Raw genomic sequence first — 18,993 nt, forward strand, 5'->3', positions numbered from 1 at the left:
TCAAATCAGTTTAGTACCAGTATACGGACAGACACATAGACCAATGAAATAAACAGCCCAGAATTAAGTTCTAAGATACGTAATAAAGCCTTTTCAACAAGGTGGTGCCAGGATCATTCAAAGGGGAAAAGCACACTGTTCTGGGAAAACTGGATGTCCCCAAACAAAATGAACCTGAATCCTTACAAAATACCAGATGCAAACATTAACTCAAAATCGATCAAAGACCTAAATTTAACATTTAATAATGTAAAATTATTTCAAGAAGACAAAAAAAAAAAAAACCCACATGGCAACTACTTCTTGGCTATGATACCAATAGCACAAGCCACAAAGCAAAAACTGACAACCTGAACTTCATGAAAGATCTCTACCTATTCTCAGCCTTTCAAACAAATCTGTAAGAAAGAAGGAGGACTCAATTAAGTGCCCAGGAATGCAGACTGCTTGCATCACAAAAGGCAGCTTTCACCTGCTGGATCACAGTGCCAGCCCCTGTATCAAGCCTTTCACATAAAACACAAAAGGAATTAAAAAAATTATCAAAATCCTTTCTTCAAGTCCCCCCACTCTGTGATACAAGTAAACTGTTACCTAAAATCATCCTCTGCAGCGTAACAGCAAAATTTCTTACTTCCTTCTAACCTGTTAGTACCTGCTGATCCACTTTTCCCCAGACCTCATGGGATTAAGAGGCACCAGGCTTCTCTACTTAGCCTCTTCCATGTGCTGGCTATTGGCAATCAGAACAGAACCCACACTAAAAAATGAATTTGCTGGTACCTTCATCTTAAATGCCTAACCTTTAAAACTATGAAAAGTGTTGCCTAAGCCACCTAATCCACTATATTTTTGCTATAACCTAAACGAAAACAGCTAATATTTAAAAACGAAATCAAAGTCAAAAGCAAAAAACAAGTGTTGGCTACGATATGGAAATAATCCAAGTGCCCATGAATGGATGAATAAACAAATTATTATTTCCCCACTAACACAGACATATGAATATGCAGTTTTTCTTTCTTGGAAAAGTAGTTTTACAGAGAGGAGAGACAAAGATCCTCCATCTGCTGGTTCATTCCCCAAACAGCCACAACAGCCAGAGTTGAGCTGATGCAAAGCCAGGAGCCAGAAGCTGCCTCCCAGTCTCCTATACAGGTGGCAGGATCCAAAGTCTTTGGACCATCCTCAACTGCTCTGCCAGGCTACAAACACGGAACTGGAAGAGATGTGGAGCAGCCGACACAAACCAGCAACCCTATGGGATCCAAGTGGTTGCAAGGCAAAGATTTAGCCCTGAATACGCAGTCTTAAAAGAAAGAAAGAAAGAAAAACAATTATTTTTATTGAAAAAGCAGATATACAGAAAAAAAAAGAGCAACAGAGGAAGATCTTCCATCCTCAGGTTCAAGAGGCCACAATGACCGGAGCTGAGCCAGTCTGGAGCTGGGAGCTTTCTTCAGGTCTTCCACATGGGTGCAGGGCCCCAAGGCGACTGCTTTCCCAGGACACAAGCAGGGAACTGGATGGGAAGCAAGACCACCAGCACATGAACTGGCACCCATATGGGATCCTGGCAGTTGCAAGGCAAGGACTTTAGCCACTAGGCTGCAAGGCTACCACACCAGATCCTGAATATAGTCTTAAAAACTTAAAAGGAAAGTGTGATACAAGCTACAAGGATGAACTTTGAAATTATACGGTTAAATGGAATAAGTCAGATAAAAATGAACAAATACTATAGCCCTCTACTTTTTTGAGGCCCCATATATAGCTCAACTGCCTAATCCTCATTCTCCAAGCACCAGGATTCCAAACCGGTACCGGATGCCATCCTGGCTGTTCCACTTCCCATCCAACCCCCTGCTTGTGGCCTCAGAAAATGGTGGAGGATAGCCTTGGGTCCCTGCACCCATATGGGAGAACTGGAAGAAGCTCCTGCCTCGCTCCTGGTTTTGGATTGGTCCAGCTCCAGCCACTGTGGCTATGTCAGGAATAAAGCAGAAGATGGAAGATCTTTCTGTCTCTCCCTCTCTCTGTAAATCTGCCTTTCCAAAAAATAAATAAAATCAATAAAATCCTAAAAGAAAAGTTACTGTTTAATGGGAACAGAGTTTCTACATGAGATGATGCTCTGGAGTTTGACAACAGTTAACAGTTGAACAACAGCTCCAAAGCACATAAAGTACTCAGTGCATCCCGTATTTAAAAACAGCTAAAATGGAGTCAGTATTTGGAACAGTGGTATAAGCTCTGCTTGGGAACCAGCAGCCATCCAAGTGTCAATGTTTGGGCTCTGACTCCAATTCCAATTCCAGCTTCCTGCCAACAATGCACCCTGGGAGGCAGTAGGTTTTAGCCCTAGTTAGGTCACTGACATTTTTTTCCCCTTCATGGAAGACCTAGACAGTTCCTGGTTTGTGGCTTCTGCCTGTCCCAACCCTGGTTACTGCAGATATTTGGGGAGTGAATCAAGAGATGAAAGACCTCTCTCTCTCCCTCTTTAATAAATCTTTTTAAAAACCAAATGGTGGGCCCAGCAGCGTGGCCTGCCGGCTAAAATCCTCGGCTTGAACGCCCCGGGATCCCATATGGGTGCCGGTTCTAATCCCGGCAGCTCCACTTCCCATCCAGCTCCCTGCTTGTGGCCTGGGAAAGCAGTGGAGGATGGCCCAAAGCTTTGGGACCCTCCCGGCTTCGGATTGGCACAGCACCGGCCATTGCGGCTCACTTGGGGAGTGAATCATTGGACAGAGGATCTTCCTCTCTATCTCTCCTCTTCTCTGTGTATCTGGCTTTCCAATAAATAAATAAATCTTAAAAATAAATAAATAAATAAATTAATTAAATAAAAGCCAAATGGCGATAATGACTTTATATTATACATACATTTTACCCAAGTAAACCAACCAAAAAAATACACATATCACCCCGTCTCCCCAAAACAAATTTTCAGGAATGCAGAGTATCAAGAGTCCAACACTTTCCATTTCCTTTCTTCTTTAAAGTTAGGGTGACTCTAAACACAAAAATCCGGAAACTAGAATCACTGTAAAGTAAATGCTACTTAGGACATCTAGGTCCCATGACTCTCCAAAGGATTAATTTCCCAGACTATGCCCCATTTTGGCTACCATGTGAATTGCCTCAAGTGCAATTTTTCTGAAGGCTGTTACTTTCAATGAATTCCAGATTGCGAAAATGTATACAGTATTTATACATGAGCTGTTTAATTTTGTTTGATCAAAGTATGAGTTTATTGGAGATAAACTTATTCTATAATCTCCTTCGCTTTCTAATGGACAACAGAACATTCTATCTATACACCCTGGTATGACTAGGTGATATAAAACCTAGTATTAATAATCTGAAAGCTTGAATACACAAATTATTTTCCTTATAATGAAAATCTTTGTATCATTTACAAATCATAGGATATTTTAGCACACAATTAAAATTACATCTTATTCAATCTACTTCTGTTACATTTACAAATAAACCAATGAAATAACTGAACTTTCAGAATTAAAACAGAGACCAGATTCTTCTGCACAGACCAGTTTCCTAACTGACGTGGATACATTTCAAATAGAATTGGTTCTATAATGTCAAGATACCTCACGTAGATATAGAACATTCACATAAAATAGGAAAAAAAAGTATATTTTAAAGAACAGCATTGATAGTATTACTAAACTTAATGATACTGCTAAGTTTTTTCAAACCACAAAACTCTGCACATAATAGTTTATAATTTTAAAATATCAATTATTTTTGAAAGTCACGCATTCTCCAAACTTTTCAAAAACACAAATATTTATAAAGTATTCATAGCTACATATTTAACAGGTATGAAAATATTTCATTGAGTTAGTTAGAAATTGGAGAATTAAGGATAACAAATAAGATAGGTGCTTATTTACTATGACAAAATTTTTAAACACTGCTATGCTTTCTTCAATTCTGAGATATGAATGTAAAATATTAAAGCATTCTTTCACTAACAGAATCATGAAGTTTATAAGCCACGTGTATATACTGGTAGGAATATTAAAACATCCTTTCAATCTTGAATGTAGTTAAGACTGCTTTATGAAACTTCTAAATTATACCGACAGAATAACTATAAATCAGAATATATTATTAAAATAATTACACTGAACACATCATTTAAAAGGAATATATATCTAATTTTATACATCAAGAACATATATAATTCAATACAGATATATACACTGACATAAACAGCATTTTCTTACCTCTGAATTTATCTCTGTGCCTTGTGTCTGGCTTTGCTGATGCTTTTGGTGTCCTGTCAGCAGGCCTCCTGCAGCCGGATTTGGATAGCCCTGAGACCCAGGGAAATTTCCTTCTACAATTGACTGTTTCTCTTGAGTATTACCGTGCCCGGGCCCTGGATGTCCACCAATGTGTTGATTTGGAAAGGATGGTAGCATGCCCATTCTACCTGTTGTTAAAGAGTTTCAATCAGTATAGATACTGTAGTGAACTATAAATGATAAAAGGCTTTTGGTTAGACAAGATTCAAATAGTTCTCTTTATGTTACAGGCAAAATATGGAGAAACCTATTTTGTACTTATGAGAGAATAGCTAAAATCAGAAAGTGAGTTCAGAAGTTAAGTTCTTCCATGACAAAAAATTAGTAAAGATGTTTTTAGTTTCAATAACTTGAATATATAAATATGCTTAATCATATTTATTTTTTTTTAATCTTTAAGCTAAGCACAAGGTCTGCTTTGTGACATTTAAGTTACATTTATCTTTGGAAAGAATAATTAAATGTGTTCAGGTTAGGAGCTCTCTAGGAACAGGCCTTATTAAACCAAGGGAAGCCACTGCTTGGGATCTCAGCACCTCATATTACAATGTCAGTGTTGAGCCCCAGCTACTCCGCTTCTGCTTCAGATTTTGTACAAGTCCCTAGGAAGCACTAATGGACAGATCTGGGAAGATCCAGATAGAGTTACTGGTTCCCAGCTGCAATCTCACCCAGATGGAAGGTAACCATGTGCACTCCTTCTTTGGATGGCGGGTGGTGGAGGTAGTGATGTGTGTGTCTCTCTTTCAAATAAATAAATAAATCTTAATAAAGTTTTATTAAAACCAACAATAAATTTGCTTAGCTGTCTGCAGCAGCTAATGAGACAATTATATGCTTATCTCTTTCCAATTACCAGGTTCAATGACTTAAAGGCTGACTTAAAATCAGCCTACATATCAAGACTTCATTTTCACTTAATGTTATTTTTCTTGTTAATCAGTATTTGTGAATAAGCATTAAATGTGAAATCTAAAAAATTAACACTTTACTTATGGAAATAAGAACTTTTTTTTTAAGATTTATTTATTTTTTATTACAAAGTCAGATATACAGATAGGAGGAGAGACAGAGAAGAAGATCTTCCATCCGATAATTCACTCCCCAAGTGAGCCACAACGGCCAGTGCTGTGCCGATCTGAAGCCAGGAACCAGGGAACCTCCTCTGGGTCTCCCACACAGGTGCAGGGTCCCAAAGCTTTGGACCATCCTCCACTGCTTTCCCAGGTCACAAGCAGGGAGCTGGATGGGAAGTGGAGCTGCCGGGATTAGAACCGGCACCCATATGGGATCCTGGAGTGTTCAAGCCGAGGACTTTAGCCGGCAGGCCACACTGCCGGGCCCCAGGAAATAAGAACTTCTGAAAAAATTCAAGTTTACTTTGGAACCATTCCACTTCATAAAAATCAGTAAGTCAATGGGGTAGTGTTGTAGCACGGCCAGTTTAGTCACTGCCAATGACACTACCATCCCATACTGGAGCACTGATTTGAGTCTTGGCTGTTCCGCTTCCACTCCAAAATCCCTGCTAATGTGCCTGGAAAAGCAGAGGAAGTCAAACCAAATACTTGGGACCCTGTCATCCAAGTAAGAGACCAAGATAGACTTCTGGGCTGCAGGATGCCACCTGAACCAGCCCCAGCCACTGCTGCCATTTGGAGAATGAATCAGGAAATAGAAGATCTCTGTCTATCCCTTTCAAAATCTTTCAATAAGAGAAAATAGATGCCAATACTGTGGTACAATGGGTTAAACTATTGCCAGTAGTATTGCTATCCCTTTTAAGGGCTGGTTGCAGTCTGAGCTACTCCACTTCCAGTTCAGCTCCCTGGTAATATAACTGCAAAGGCAGAAAAAGGCCCAAGTATGCAGATCCATGAAACCCATGTGGAAGACCTAGAAGTTCCAGGCTCTTGACTTCAGTCTGGTCCACCCTGGGCCATTCTGGGAGTGAACCAGAAAATGAAATATCTCTTTCTTCTCTGCCACCCTCTCCCCCACCACAATTACACTCTTCAATAAATGTTTTGCTGAAACAAAAACATAAGTCTTTTTACTGCAATGTAAATCAAAAATGTATTCTCATAAACTAAAATAATAATAAACATGGAGATAAGACACTTTATTTCTTCTTTTACATTTATTTGCACATGAACTTTTCAAAGTTTTTAATGTAACACATGCTAAAGCAAAATGTTTAATGAATACAACATTATTAATAAACATTTGCATACTTTTAGCCTTAAAAAATGAACTTTGGAACTGGATATCACAATACAACATGTGCCTTCATTGATCTAATTAACAAATGCTAGACATTCCTTTTATAAAAGCAAGATTCTTATCCAAGCAAAAATTAAATGGATATACATTATTACATGCTGTCAGCCCAATTCATGTCAATCTCAAATGGATTTCCATATTTTATATATTTGTACATTTACCTCACACTGCTGTGAATGTGCATAAAACATTAAAGCATATTCAACAAGGGAAGTCTTAGGTTGGCATAGCAGCAAGTCTATCAACAATTTATCCATTGAAACAGTAAAGAGAAGTCTAGGTATTTTAAATAACTGAATGAAACTCAAATTTGACCTTCTTGTAAAGGGTAGGACTTTTTCTACCAAGGGCCATTAAGAAATTTATAACATCATTCACAGGCTATACTAAATTATCAACTTAAAAATTAGCCTGCTATACATTTATTAAAGTTTCAGTCCTGCCAAGGGATACATGGACAGGAACAAACCAAATGACTTCACTGACCTCATGCATTTTATAGCTGCGACATTCCTAACGCTGCTGTTAATCAAAGTACAATATAGATAAACTCCAACTTCACTATCTCAGCAAATACATTTTTCCATAAATATGCACTATTTACCTTTATGTGCTTCTCCAGGGTGTCCCAATTCTGTTTTCATTGGACGTGATGACCCTCTCCCTAACGCTGTCTGAAGCACCATAGGTGGGGCTTCTCCAAGTAAACCAGGTTTCTACAAAGAAGAGAAAGCAAAATTTTGGCTCATGGTAAAAGGTACAACTTTAACATAGCTCTAATTCTAGAACAGGAACAAACTGATTTGGGAAGAAATAAACAGTGCTGTAGTTAACTTATTAGTATAGATATTCTCAAACTTCATTCATTGCTGCTATGTCATTGATAACAAAGATTCTGAAGGAACAGATCAGAAGTTTCACCAATACTGAGCTTTGTGAAAATGACAAAGTATTAACCCATTAGGTCTAATCATCCAATAAACAGGATACCTGGAAAAATTTAAACTGAGGAATATACTATCTACAATAACTTTGAAAGATTATATTTCTAGAGCTCTATTTTTTTCAGCAGGTAAATGACTACAGTACTTGAGAATACTTTCAAATTCATGAAAACCCTAGAAACTTTGCTGAAAAAGTTATTTTTACTAACTGTTCAACCGAACAAAGCATTGCTTTAATTAAAAAAATAAAGGAGGGGGGGCAAACTCCTATCTGTCAAAATGCTGGGTTCAGGGCTATCCGTTGACTTAATCACCATATATATATATGGTGATATGATGCCAAAAATGGCATATATATATACTGATGTTAATTTTGATTCATCCTCAGGATTCTATATGCTTAAAAACAGCTGAAACAAGTAATTTTTATCTAAAATGTTACTATGTATATGTAACTATTTTGAAATATTAACATAACTACATGTATTATAACATTGAATGAATTATAAAAATTGAATTATTCTTTTAGTTCTCCCTATAATTTCTTCAAGATGAGATAAGAATCCTTATGTTTGAACCACTATTTATTTACGGGAAAAACTGAGAAAATATAGCTGCTTCCTTCCTTTGCTTTGGTTTACTTAACTGAATCTGATATATGAAGTTCTAGCTTTATATAGCAAAACTTAATAAGGATTTTCTTTAAATGTAATATACTCATCTAACTTCTTAAAAACTTTAACAATTAAGAACAAAATATTCGATTACATATTTGATGCTTCAGTATTAGTGCTATTTACAAACCTGGTGTGCTTTATTTAATTGTAACAGTGCAGAGGAGACAGATGGATTCATCATGGGTGGCAAATTGTGACCTGCATAGGAAAAGTATAAATTTAACTTGATGATATATGGCAAATTAAAAATAAACAACAAAAGCTCCAATAAAGAGCAAATGAGTATTTCCTTATACTTCTAAGAAATCGATTCAAAGTCCAACCATAAATTGACCTTGTCATTGGTCAAAAGTGACAGATTCTTTACATTGTGACTCAACTAATACAATCTGTTTCAAGTTCCAACATCTTTGGCATAATTGTAAAACACAAACCTGAGCTCACAATACTCTAACACTTGGTGCAACAAAACTAATTCCATCTTTTACTAAGCCCAGCACTAATGGAACCTATTTGACTTGGTCAAATTTTTTTTAAAGTTTACGTAAAACCAACCTTAAAATATGCATTAAAATTACATAATGAAAGCAAAAGTAACAAACTATATAAAGATTTAAAGGAATACATGGCAACCATACTCTTAATCCAGAATATGAGTCAAAAATACTTGGGTATATTTCACAATGGGTATTACATAATTGGTTAAATCACTCAAAAATGGCATAGAATAATATGAAGAGGAGTTGGCATCTGGTACAATGGCTAAAATGCTGACTGAGATAACGTCAATCCATCTCAAAGTGGCCAGATTCAATTTGAGCCCATGCCAGATTCCCATTGACATGCACCCTGGAAAGTAGCAGGTGGCAGTCAAAGTTAGGTCCCTGACATTCAAATGGGAGACCCAGACTAAATTATTCACTCCATAGTTTGGTCTATTGCAGCATCACCTTGAAGGGCATTTGGAGAATGAACTACCAATAGAATTTCTTCCTTTCTTTTAAATAAAATAATCTTAGCGGAGAAATACACAGAGAACTTAATCTAATCAAAGGGTAGTCGCAATGTGCGAACTTTGTGTATTATGTGCACAAAGCATTATGTACATAATACACAAAGTATTTAGTGTCTAGAAAAGCTTCTGACAATACTTCTACTCTTCAAATTTTTATTTTCATTTCATTTGAAAGGCAAAGAGAGAAAGAGATCTATCCATTGGTTCACTCCCCAAGTACCCACAATTGCAAAGGGCTGTACCAAGTCAAATCAGGAACCCGAAATTCCACTTGAGTCCCACTTTGGTCTCCCATGTTTCAGTGACCCAGGTACTTGAGTCATCATCATCTGCTTTCTCTTAAAGTGTGCATTAGCAGGAAACAGAAGAGAAACAGCACAGCTGTACTCAAATCAGGCATTATGATACAGGAAGCAGGCATCCCAAGTGAGGACCAACCACGGCACCAAACCACAATCCCTGACACTATTGTTTTGTAACGCAAACTTAACAAATTCAGGAAAAATGAACAATGACAGGTAAGTGAAATGAATCTTTGTGGCATCCAAAATTTTTAATATTTCTATTAGTCTATACTGGGACCATCTTAGAGAACAAGAACAATACAACCTTAACAGAACTATATGTGATTCAGTTTTCAATATTTTTTTCTGGGAAAGTAAAAGTGTGTAGCAAGAGTGAATATTTAATTAAAACATTAATTAAGGGAGTTACAATAATCTGAAGATATATGGAAGAGAAGCCTTTTAAAACTCAGTGAGCTCCTTCACTGTAGCATGTCTGGGTGGACTGAGACACCAACAGAGGTTTCATGCAGAGAAAATACTACCTAACAAAAGTAACATGGGTGGAAGAATTGCATTATCATTTTTTAACTCTGGAGTTGAAGTTCAAAGAACAAGGTTTTTTAAAGAATAAAAATAAAGTAAGCCCCATCCCTCCTATTAACAATCAACTGGAGGAAAACAATAAACTACAAAAGGGCTGGTACTGTGCTAAGTTAAGCTACCCCTGCATTGCTGCTGCTCCAGCTCCCTGTCAATGTGCCTGGGAGACCAGAGGATCACACATGTGCTTAGATTCCTGCACCCACAGGGAGGACAAGGACAAAGTTTCTGGATTCTGCCTGATTAGTCCAGCCTGTTGCAGTCATATGAGAGTGAACCAGTAGCTGGAAGACTTTCATACATTATGCCCCTCTCCCTCTTTCAAGCAAAATCATAAACCTTATAACAAATAAAAAACATTTAAAACTACAAAGTACTAGGTATACCATCAATGTATAGTAAATAAAAACCTACTCTGTCAGATTAGAGAAACCTAAGAAATATGCAAAAACATTTCTAAAACATTCAAATAATAAATTCATAATTACTAATGGAGAAGCCAGGAATATTGAACATAGGAATATTGAAAAGTACATCAAGTAAAAAATCTTCTACAAAAGGAGGGAGGGACAGTTGTTAATGGCACAGTGGGTAAAGATGTTGCCTACCATCACCAGCATTCCAGTTAGGTGTTGGTTCATATCCCATTTGCTCCACTTCCAATTCAGCTCCCTGTTGATGGCCTGGGAAGGAGGTCAAAAACAATCCAAGCCTTTGGGCCTCTGGCCATCCAGTAAGAGAACTAGGTGAAGTTCCTGGTTCCTGGCTTCAGTTTGGTCCAAAGTTAACTCAAGGGAATGTATCAACAGATTTGACCTTTCTGACCAAAATCCTTGCTAATGTGCCTGGCAAAGCAGCTTAAGCTGAACCAAGTGTTTGGCCTCTGAACCCTCGTGGGAGGTCCAGAAATTGCTTTAGACAAGCATAGCTTTGGGAGTAGTGGAAATCTGGGAGTGCCACAATACCTGTCAGTGCAGGTGAAATATGGAGCTGGGGGCAGAACTGACCAGGCATCCACCGATATGTAAATTGACTGACCCTGCACTGGTTGGCACTCACAAGCGTCAAATCTGAGGTCAGACCAGGTTTCTTGGGGAAGTCCACAACGAAAACTGGACTCATATCCCAGGCAGAGGGAAAGTCAGAGGATGAGTTGTTTTTCAACACTGGATTGTACATATCAGGACTGGGCCTCCTTAGTTGCTGGCTGTGCAGTAGACAGCATGTCCAGATGCACACAGGGAACACAACAGCTGGCTCATCTAAGCCAGCAAAAGACATCAACTTTCTCAACAGAGGATGGAAAGCAGAACAGGCTGGACAATTCTCTCCTGACCAAGCTGTGCAGCATGTTCCTAGGTCTGTGGACACACTAACATGAACTTTGTCAATTAACAGACCTTGGACAGATTTTCCAAGACCGGGAGCAATGAAACCAATACCTTTTCACAACTATCACAAAACCTCAAGTAGTACCCATGGGACACTGTTTGCCATTAGGGTCTCTAAGTCATCATCAAATGAGTGTCCCCCACCCCCGGTGCTGGTGTACTTTGACAGTAAGGAGCAGACACCTTCCCCTCCTCCCCTAGAATCAGAAGAAAGAAACAAAACAAAAAACAAAACAAAGCAAAACAAAAAACACACATTTGTCCCATCCAGCTTCCTCTGCACCTGAACCTTCCCACCCTAATCAGAGGCCCTCTCAACCAGGTAAATAAAGATTTTAAAAGTAAAAAAATAAAAACTAATGAAGTAAGGAAATCTCAGTACATATTGTGCTGATCAAAACCAATCTACAGAGGTTCAGTTTGGGGCACAGCAAGTTAAGCCACCACCTGCAACACCAACATTCCATTTGAGTGCCAACTTGAGTCGTGGCTGTTCCACTCTGGATCAGCTCTTCAATTATGTGTCTGGGAAAGTAACAGATGATGGCCAGGATGCTTGAGCCCCTGCCACCCATGTGGGAGATCTGGATGGAGTTCCAAGGTGCTTTGTCCTGCCATAACCGAAGCCATTATGGATGTTGGGGTAGTAACCCAGTGAATAGAAGGTGTCTGTCTTTCTCTGTCCCTCCATCTAACTACCTTTCAAATAAATGAATCTTTTTTTAAAAAAAAATTAACAGAGAGAATAAATTAAAGGATATGTTCGTGCCTGTGGACTGCATACGTGAGAATCTGCTTTTTACATCTACATAACATAAACTACATAAGGTGATTATTATTGTACAATAAGTAATTTGACTTACTTCCTGAAAGGGAAACTAAATTCCTGGAGTTTTTCAAGTTAGAAGTAAATCTATGGGAGCCAGGCGCAATAGTGGCTAAAGTGGCTAAAGTCGTCACCTTGCATGCGCCAGGATCCCATATATACGCCGGTTCTAATCCCAGCAGCCCGGCTTCCCATCCAGCTCCCTGCTTTGGCCTGGCAAGGCAGTCAAGGATGGCCCAAAGCCTTGGGATCCTGCACCTGGGTGGGAGTCCCAGAAAAATCTCCTGTTTCCTGGCTTCAGATCGGCTCAGCTCTAGCCATTGTGGCCATTTGGGGAGTGAACCACTGAATGGAAGATCTTTCCCTGTCTCTTCTCTCTGTAAATGCCTTTCCAAAAAAAATAAAAAAAACTTTTAAAATAATAATAATAAAAGTTTTGCATTTTCTATAAAGTAAAACAATTTTATAACAAAAATGAACAAAAGAACAGACATGTACCATTTGTCAACAAAATATTTCAGCTAAAAATATTACATAGGAAAGTATCATATCCCCATAGATACAGGATGTAACAAAGTAGTATACTAATACTTACCTGTTCTATAATATCAAGGCAACAACTAACCTGAATCCTTAAAATTTAATATTTATTTGCAGCAATAAAAACAGGAAATATAAATAGTTTCTATCTACTGAAAACAGATCATTTTATCACTTCAGGTTAAAATTTAGTAATATGTTTGAAAAAAATTAAATATGTTCACGCTAATCTAAAGGCATTATAATATGCAAATGCATTTTCACATTTCACATGCAAAGCATCGCAATGACCTTAACACCAACATTTTATATTTATCATACACAGTGCTTACCAGGTTTAACACCTCGTCCGCAAAGCTGGGGTTGTAGCAGAACTTGTAACATGGCAGGGTTATTCAAACTTTTCATAATTTGTTCTGGATTTGGCTCTGGAAGTAAGCCCTTTTGATTACTGTGCATCTTCCATAAATACAAAAATATATATTAGAACACACTTAAGTACAAAAAGCAAAATTTTAGCAGTTATTTCTATAAATATCATTCATCTTATATCATCTATTTTATAAAGCTTTGCTTTACAGTATATATTTATTCTAAACTCTACACACTTATTTTAAATGTTTTATCATGCAAAGATATAAAACTCAAAATCTCTCCTTTATGTACCAACTGGTTTCAAAAAGATTAATAACAACACAGCAATATATTATCCTCATAAAATACAGAAAGGCCAGTATTATGGGCATAACAGATAAAGTTACCACCTGTGATGCCAGCATGCCATATGGGTGCCAGTTTGTGTCCTGGTTGCTTCACTTCTGATCCGGCTCCCTGCTAATGCCTGGGAAAAGCAGCAGCAGATTGCCTAAGAGCTTGGCCCCTTGCCACCAATTTGGCAGATCTGGATGAAGCTCCTGGCTTCAAGCCTGGCCATCTGCGGAATGAACCAGCAGACAGAAAGACTTTCTCTCTCTCTCTCTGTAGCTCTAACTTTCCAATAAATCAATTTTTTATAATAAAGGTCTTTATGGGTCTGGTGCCGTGGCTTCCCCTTGAATGCACAAGAATCCCATATGAGCACTGGGTCTAATCCCAGCAGCTCCACTTCCCATCCAGCTCCCTGCTTGTGGCCTGGGAAAGCAGTGGAGGATGGCCCAAAACTTTGGGACCCTGCACCCATGTGGGAGACATGGAAGAAGTTCCTGGCTCCTGGCTTCAGATCGGCGCAGCACTGGCTGTTACGGTCAGCTGGGGAGTGAATCATTGAACTGAAGATCTTCCTCTCTGTCTCTCCTCCTCTCTGTATATCTCTGACTATGCAATAAAAATAAGTAAGTCTTTAAAAAAAATAAGTAAAGGTCTTTATTACTTTATCTTTCTGAGACTAGTATGACTGTTTATTAAGTTATACACAGGAAATTGGGTAGGTTCCTAAATATGAAATAGTTTTCAACTTTAAAAATCAACTAGGGAGCCAGCATTGCAGCACAGTGGGTTTAACTGCCACCTGCAATGCTGGCATCCCACATGAATGCCAATTCCATCCCAGCTGCCCACTTCCAATTGAATCCCCTGCTAATGTGTCAGAAAAGGGAACACAAGATGGTTTGAACACCTGGGCCCTTCCACCCACATCGGAAACACAGACGGAGTTCTAGCGGCCCAGTCCCAGCAGTTATAGCCACTGGGGAATGAACCAGAGACTGAAAATCAATCTCTAATCCTGCCTTACAAATAAAGAAATAAATTTTTAAAATAATAGGGAAGACTATGTGCTCGCTTCGGCAGCACATATGCTAAAAAACAATAGTGAAGACTACATTATCAGTTCACTGACAGCCTAGTGGCACACTTGCAGTCAGTATTTAAGAGCACAGTGCCACAGAGCCACTACATGCTGGAAAACACTGGGTACAGGCAGAACAGATGGAAACAGAAAATCTCCTTCCAACCTCCCCATCTTCTCAGCTTCTCCTTTCTGTACAAATTGTGCAGGATAGAAGAGCTAGAACTGAGGAAGGCAAAACCTTGAAAAGTATACTGCTCAGAGTGGAGAAATAAATAGATTCTCTCAGGTGCAGGTCTGCCTGGCAGGGGTGGAACAGGAGCTGTGGTTAAGCCCAGAAGATCAAGACAGAGCTTCTCTGCCTTGAGATCCTTGTCTACTTTCATTTAAAGGCTTTAGCACGTTAGCGAAGCAGTCCTCCTCTCCCCCAATCTCTAAGACTGACATGCAAAGAAGCTGATACCCAAGAAATACATATTCATACAGAAAAATAACTAGAAATGTGGAGAATGTAATCAGGAAAAATGAAGCTAACAAACTGAACAACCTGTAACAGAGAAAGCAGCTTCATGGACAGGAAATATAAAAATGCAAAATATAGGGCCCGGCATGGTGGTGCAAGTGGTTAAGGTCCTCGCCTTGCACGCCCAGGATCCCATATGGACGCCGGTTCTATCCCGGCAGCCCCGCTTCCCTTCCAGCTCCCTGCCTGTAGCCCGGGAGAGCAGTCGAGGACAGCCCAAAGCTTTGGGACCCTGCACCCACATGGGAGACCCGGAAGAGGCTCCTGGCTTCGGATCGGCATAGCATCGGCCCGTTGTGCTCACTTGGGGAGTGAATCATCGGACGGAAGATCTTCCTTTCTGTCTCTCCTCTCTGTATATCCGCCTCTCCAATAAAAAAATAATTTTAAAAATGCAAAATACATAGATATCCCACAAAATAGCGGATTTTTATTTACAAAAAATAAGGACAAACAGAAAGAAGAACCAATGAGAAATACTGGGGAGAAAATGCAGAAACCCTATCAACTCTGCATAACTTAAGCATTTTACCTTTAGAGCACTTAATCCTCAAAAACAAATCTATAACGTATTTAATACTACCCATTCCCCCACCAAAGAGGAAACTGAGGAAAACCATGGAAATTTATTTTTAATTTCTAGCCTACACTTTAAGAGCTGTGTTAAGTAGGATATATGTGACTGGTAAAGTAGCGACCTAAAGAATCAGGTAAAATAAATGGAAAACACAGCGAACAAAAACAAAACAAAAGACAATGGAAAGGGTAACGGCAGAAGTGCCAACACTTACATAATATGGATCCCTGAAGGAAGGAAAAAATAAGAGGGAAATCTTTGAAGCAATAATCGCTGAGAAGTTCCCATTACTTTAAATTATAGAACACAGAATGAAAGAGCTCACAGTGTCCCAAAGGAAACACTTAAGGAAAAACAGACCTCGTCATAATTTCTAGAATGAAATTTAAGAACAGACAAAAACAAGTTTCCAAAGCAAAAGAATGTATCTCCAAAGAAAAAAGCAGATTAAAACCATCCTCTTTACTGAAGCATCTATAGTCAATGAATTAATGAATAATCAAAAATTATCAAGAAGTCAAAGAATTAAATATTTTCAAAATGTTGCAGAATCTAATTTCTATACTAAGCTAAGCTATTTTTTTAAGTGTCAAAAATATTCTTAAATTTACAAGTCTCACAAATTATTGGCACAAGAATGTGAGAATTCACAATTTCCCTCTGGGAAAGACACAAGGACTACATTCATGTAGCTATATATACAAAACCTATCAAATGTAGGCAATGTTTAGTTTATTAAAGTTTTTATTTAGGTTGATCCATGAGGACAGAGGAGGAAAGATAACAGCATCATTTCATGAAGTAAGTGTTATATTAGCTCACTACGACAATACAGAAGAATATAGGGGCCGGTGCAATGGCTCAATTGGCTAATTCTTCTCCTGCAAGTGTCAGCTTCCGTATGGGTGCACCAGCTGTGTTGCAGCTACTCCACTTCCCATCCAGATTCCTGCTTGTGGCATGGGAAAGAAGTATAGTATGGCCCGAAGCCTTCAGGGCCCTGTACCCATGTGGAAGACCTGGAAGAAAGAAGTTCCTAGCTCCTGGCTTCCTGGCTTCAGGTCAGCTCAGCTCCAGCCAATACAGCCATTTGAGGGGTTAATCAGTAGATGAACATCTCCCTCTGTCTCTCCTCCCTGTAAATCTTTTTCTGCTTTATTTTTTTCAGAAAAGCAGATTCACAGAGAGAATCAGAGACAGAAAGATCTTCCATTCACTAGCTCACTTCCCAAGTGGCCACAACAACTAGAACTGAGCCAATCCGAAACCAGGAGCTTCTTCTGGGTCTTCCACTTGGTTGCACGGTCCCAAAGTTCAGTATCTCTTATTTATTTTTTTAAGATTTTTTATTATTATCATCATTTTATGATAGAGTTCCATAGGCCAGCATCTCTTTTTTTACTAAAAGATTCATTTAATATTTTTATTGGAAACTCAGATTTACAGAGAGAAGCAGAGACAGAGAAAAAGATCTTTCATCCACTTGCTCATTCCCCTAATGGTTCAATGGTCAATGCTGAGCCAATCAGAAGCCAGGAGCCTCTTGCAGGTCTCCACATAGATGCAGGGTACCAAGGTGTTGGGCCATCCTCAACTGCCTTCCCAGGCCACAAGCAGCGAGCTGGGAGGGAAGTGAAGCTGCCAGGACACGAAGCAGTGCCTATGGGATCCCACTACCATGCAAGACAAGGACTTTAGCCACTAGGCTACCGTGTCATGACCTCTACTTTTGATTTTTAGAAGCCTCAAAAAACTTTATAAAAGATATGTACTCATTCCATAATCTTACATAAGGATAAGAAAAGAATTCTTTCACTGCTATCTGATCATGAAGGACTCTGCTGCCTAATATCTCTTTTTTGTTTTTAGATTTATTTATTTGAAAAATACAGAAAGATAGACAGAAACACAGACATCTGCTGGTTCAATCTTCAGATGGCTGTCAACAGCGAGTGTTGAGCCAAGAGCTTGGAACTCTATTCAACTGAGTGCAAGAGGTCCCCAAGCATTTGAGCCATCTTCTGCTGAACTGCAAAATGCTAAATTAGAAGTGGAAAAGCTGGGCACAAACTACTGCCCATACAAGATGTCAGCATCATAAGAGAGTTTAACCTGCCACATGAGACAGGTTCCTGCTTTGTCCAGATATTGAGTTAAAGGAGCTGCAGGTAGGAGACCAACCACGATAACTGAATCTGCAAATCACTCTGTTTCAGTGTGAATGAACTAATGATCTGTATAGATACAACAGGACACAGAAAAGCAAGTCCAAAAGAAAAATACTTTAGAAATGCTGATATTGAACTAGTTATTTAACATCTTCAATATAAGGTTTCTAATACTTTTGGAAACAGAGTTAGTGCTTAAAGCAACCTAAGCCAAAAAACATATTTGTGGAAGCCACCTTAATAGGTAATAACTGAAGAAACTAGATAACATTCTAAGTAAGTAAAAGAATCAGTTGGTGAATTTACTGGATACCAGTCTTTGAGGACAGAAAAGCTAAGGAGTACAGCAAAAAATGATATGACAGAATTCATGCTAGTATAAAGACCGAGAAGCACTAACTAGGTCAACTAAGAAATCATTGTTAATCATCACAAGTGCAAATTCACTTAAATAGTGGAGGCGGAAACTGCATTGTATGAGGCTGAGAAGGAAATGAGAAAGAAATGGCAACAATGAGTGGGACCTAATTGTTCAAGAAACTCTAGTGGTGTGATTAACGACGCATACCGAGGGAGGGTTCTAACTGGTAGGGTAGAGTTAGAAGAACAAGCAAAACTAGGTAGAAAAGGTGCACAGTCCTGATGACAGAGGACAAAGGTATGAAGTTAACTTCCTCTAAGAGAATGGGCCTCTTTATTGGCTCTGTTCACTAGTGAATTCTAGACATCACTAATAATATCCAGAATGCAGTGGGTTCCCACTAAGTACTTGAGGCAATAAATGCTACTCAAGACAGAAGGTGGCAAATGTGAAAAGCATCGAATGACTAAAGTCCAACATCATGGCCTTAATAGCTACGATAACTGAAAGAAATAAAGATAAAAGCAGGCACAGAGTTCAGGTTCTATCTACTTTTAAAAGATGTATTTATTTAGTTGAAAGGCAAAGTGATATAGATAAAGTGAGAGCGAAAGATACCAATTTTACATCTGCTAGTTTATAGTTCATATCCCAAATGCCTGTAACAGCCAAGGC

At 38.7% G+C, this 18,993-nt stretch overlaps 1 protein-coding gene across 1 annotated transcript in view; it reads right to left on the reverse strand.

Annotated features, from left to right (window-relative positions):
- Positions 1-18,993, reverse strand: part of RAVER2 (ribonucleoprotein, PTB binding 2) — a 63,693-nt gene that overhangs the window by 20,317 nt on the left and 24,383 nt on the right. The window contains exons 5-8 of the mRNA XM_040978421.1: positions 13,236-13,362; positions 8,372-8,442; positions 7,228-7,339; positions 4,260-4,468 (exon numbers count right to left, since the gene is read on the reverse strand). Of these exons, the coding sequence (XP_040834355.1) occupies positions 4,260-4,468; positions 7,228-7,339; positions 8,372-8,442; positions 13,236-13,362 (519 nt within the window). The remainder of the gene's footprint in view (positions 1-4,259; positions 4,469-7,227; positions 7,340-8,371; positions 8,443-13,235; positions 13,363-18,993) is intronic.

Source organism: Ochotona curzoniae, unplaced genomic scaffold, assembly GCF_017591425.1.
Source record: "Ochotona curzoniae isolate NIBS_2020 unplaced genomic scaffold, NIBS_Ocur_1.0 contig_291, whole genome shotgun sequence".
Taxonomy (NCBI): domain Eukaryota; kingdom Metazoa; phylum Chordata; class Mammalia; order Lagomorpha; family Ochotonidae; genus Ochotona; species Ochotona curzoniae.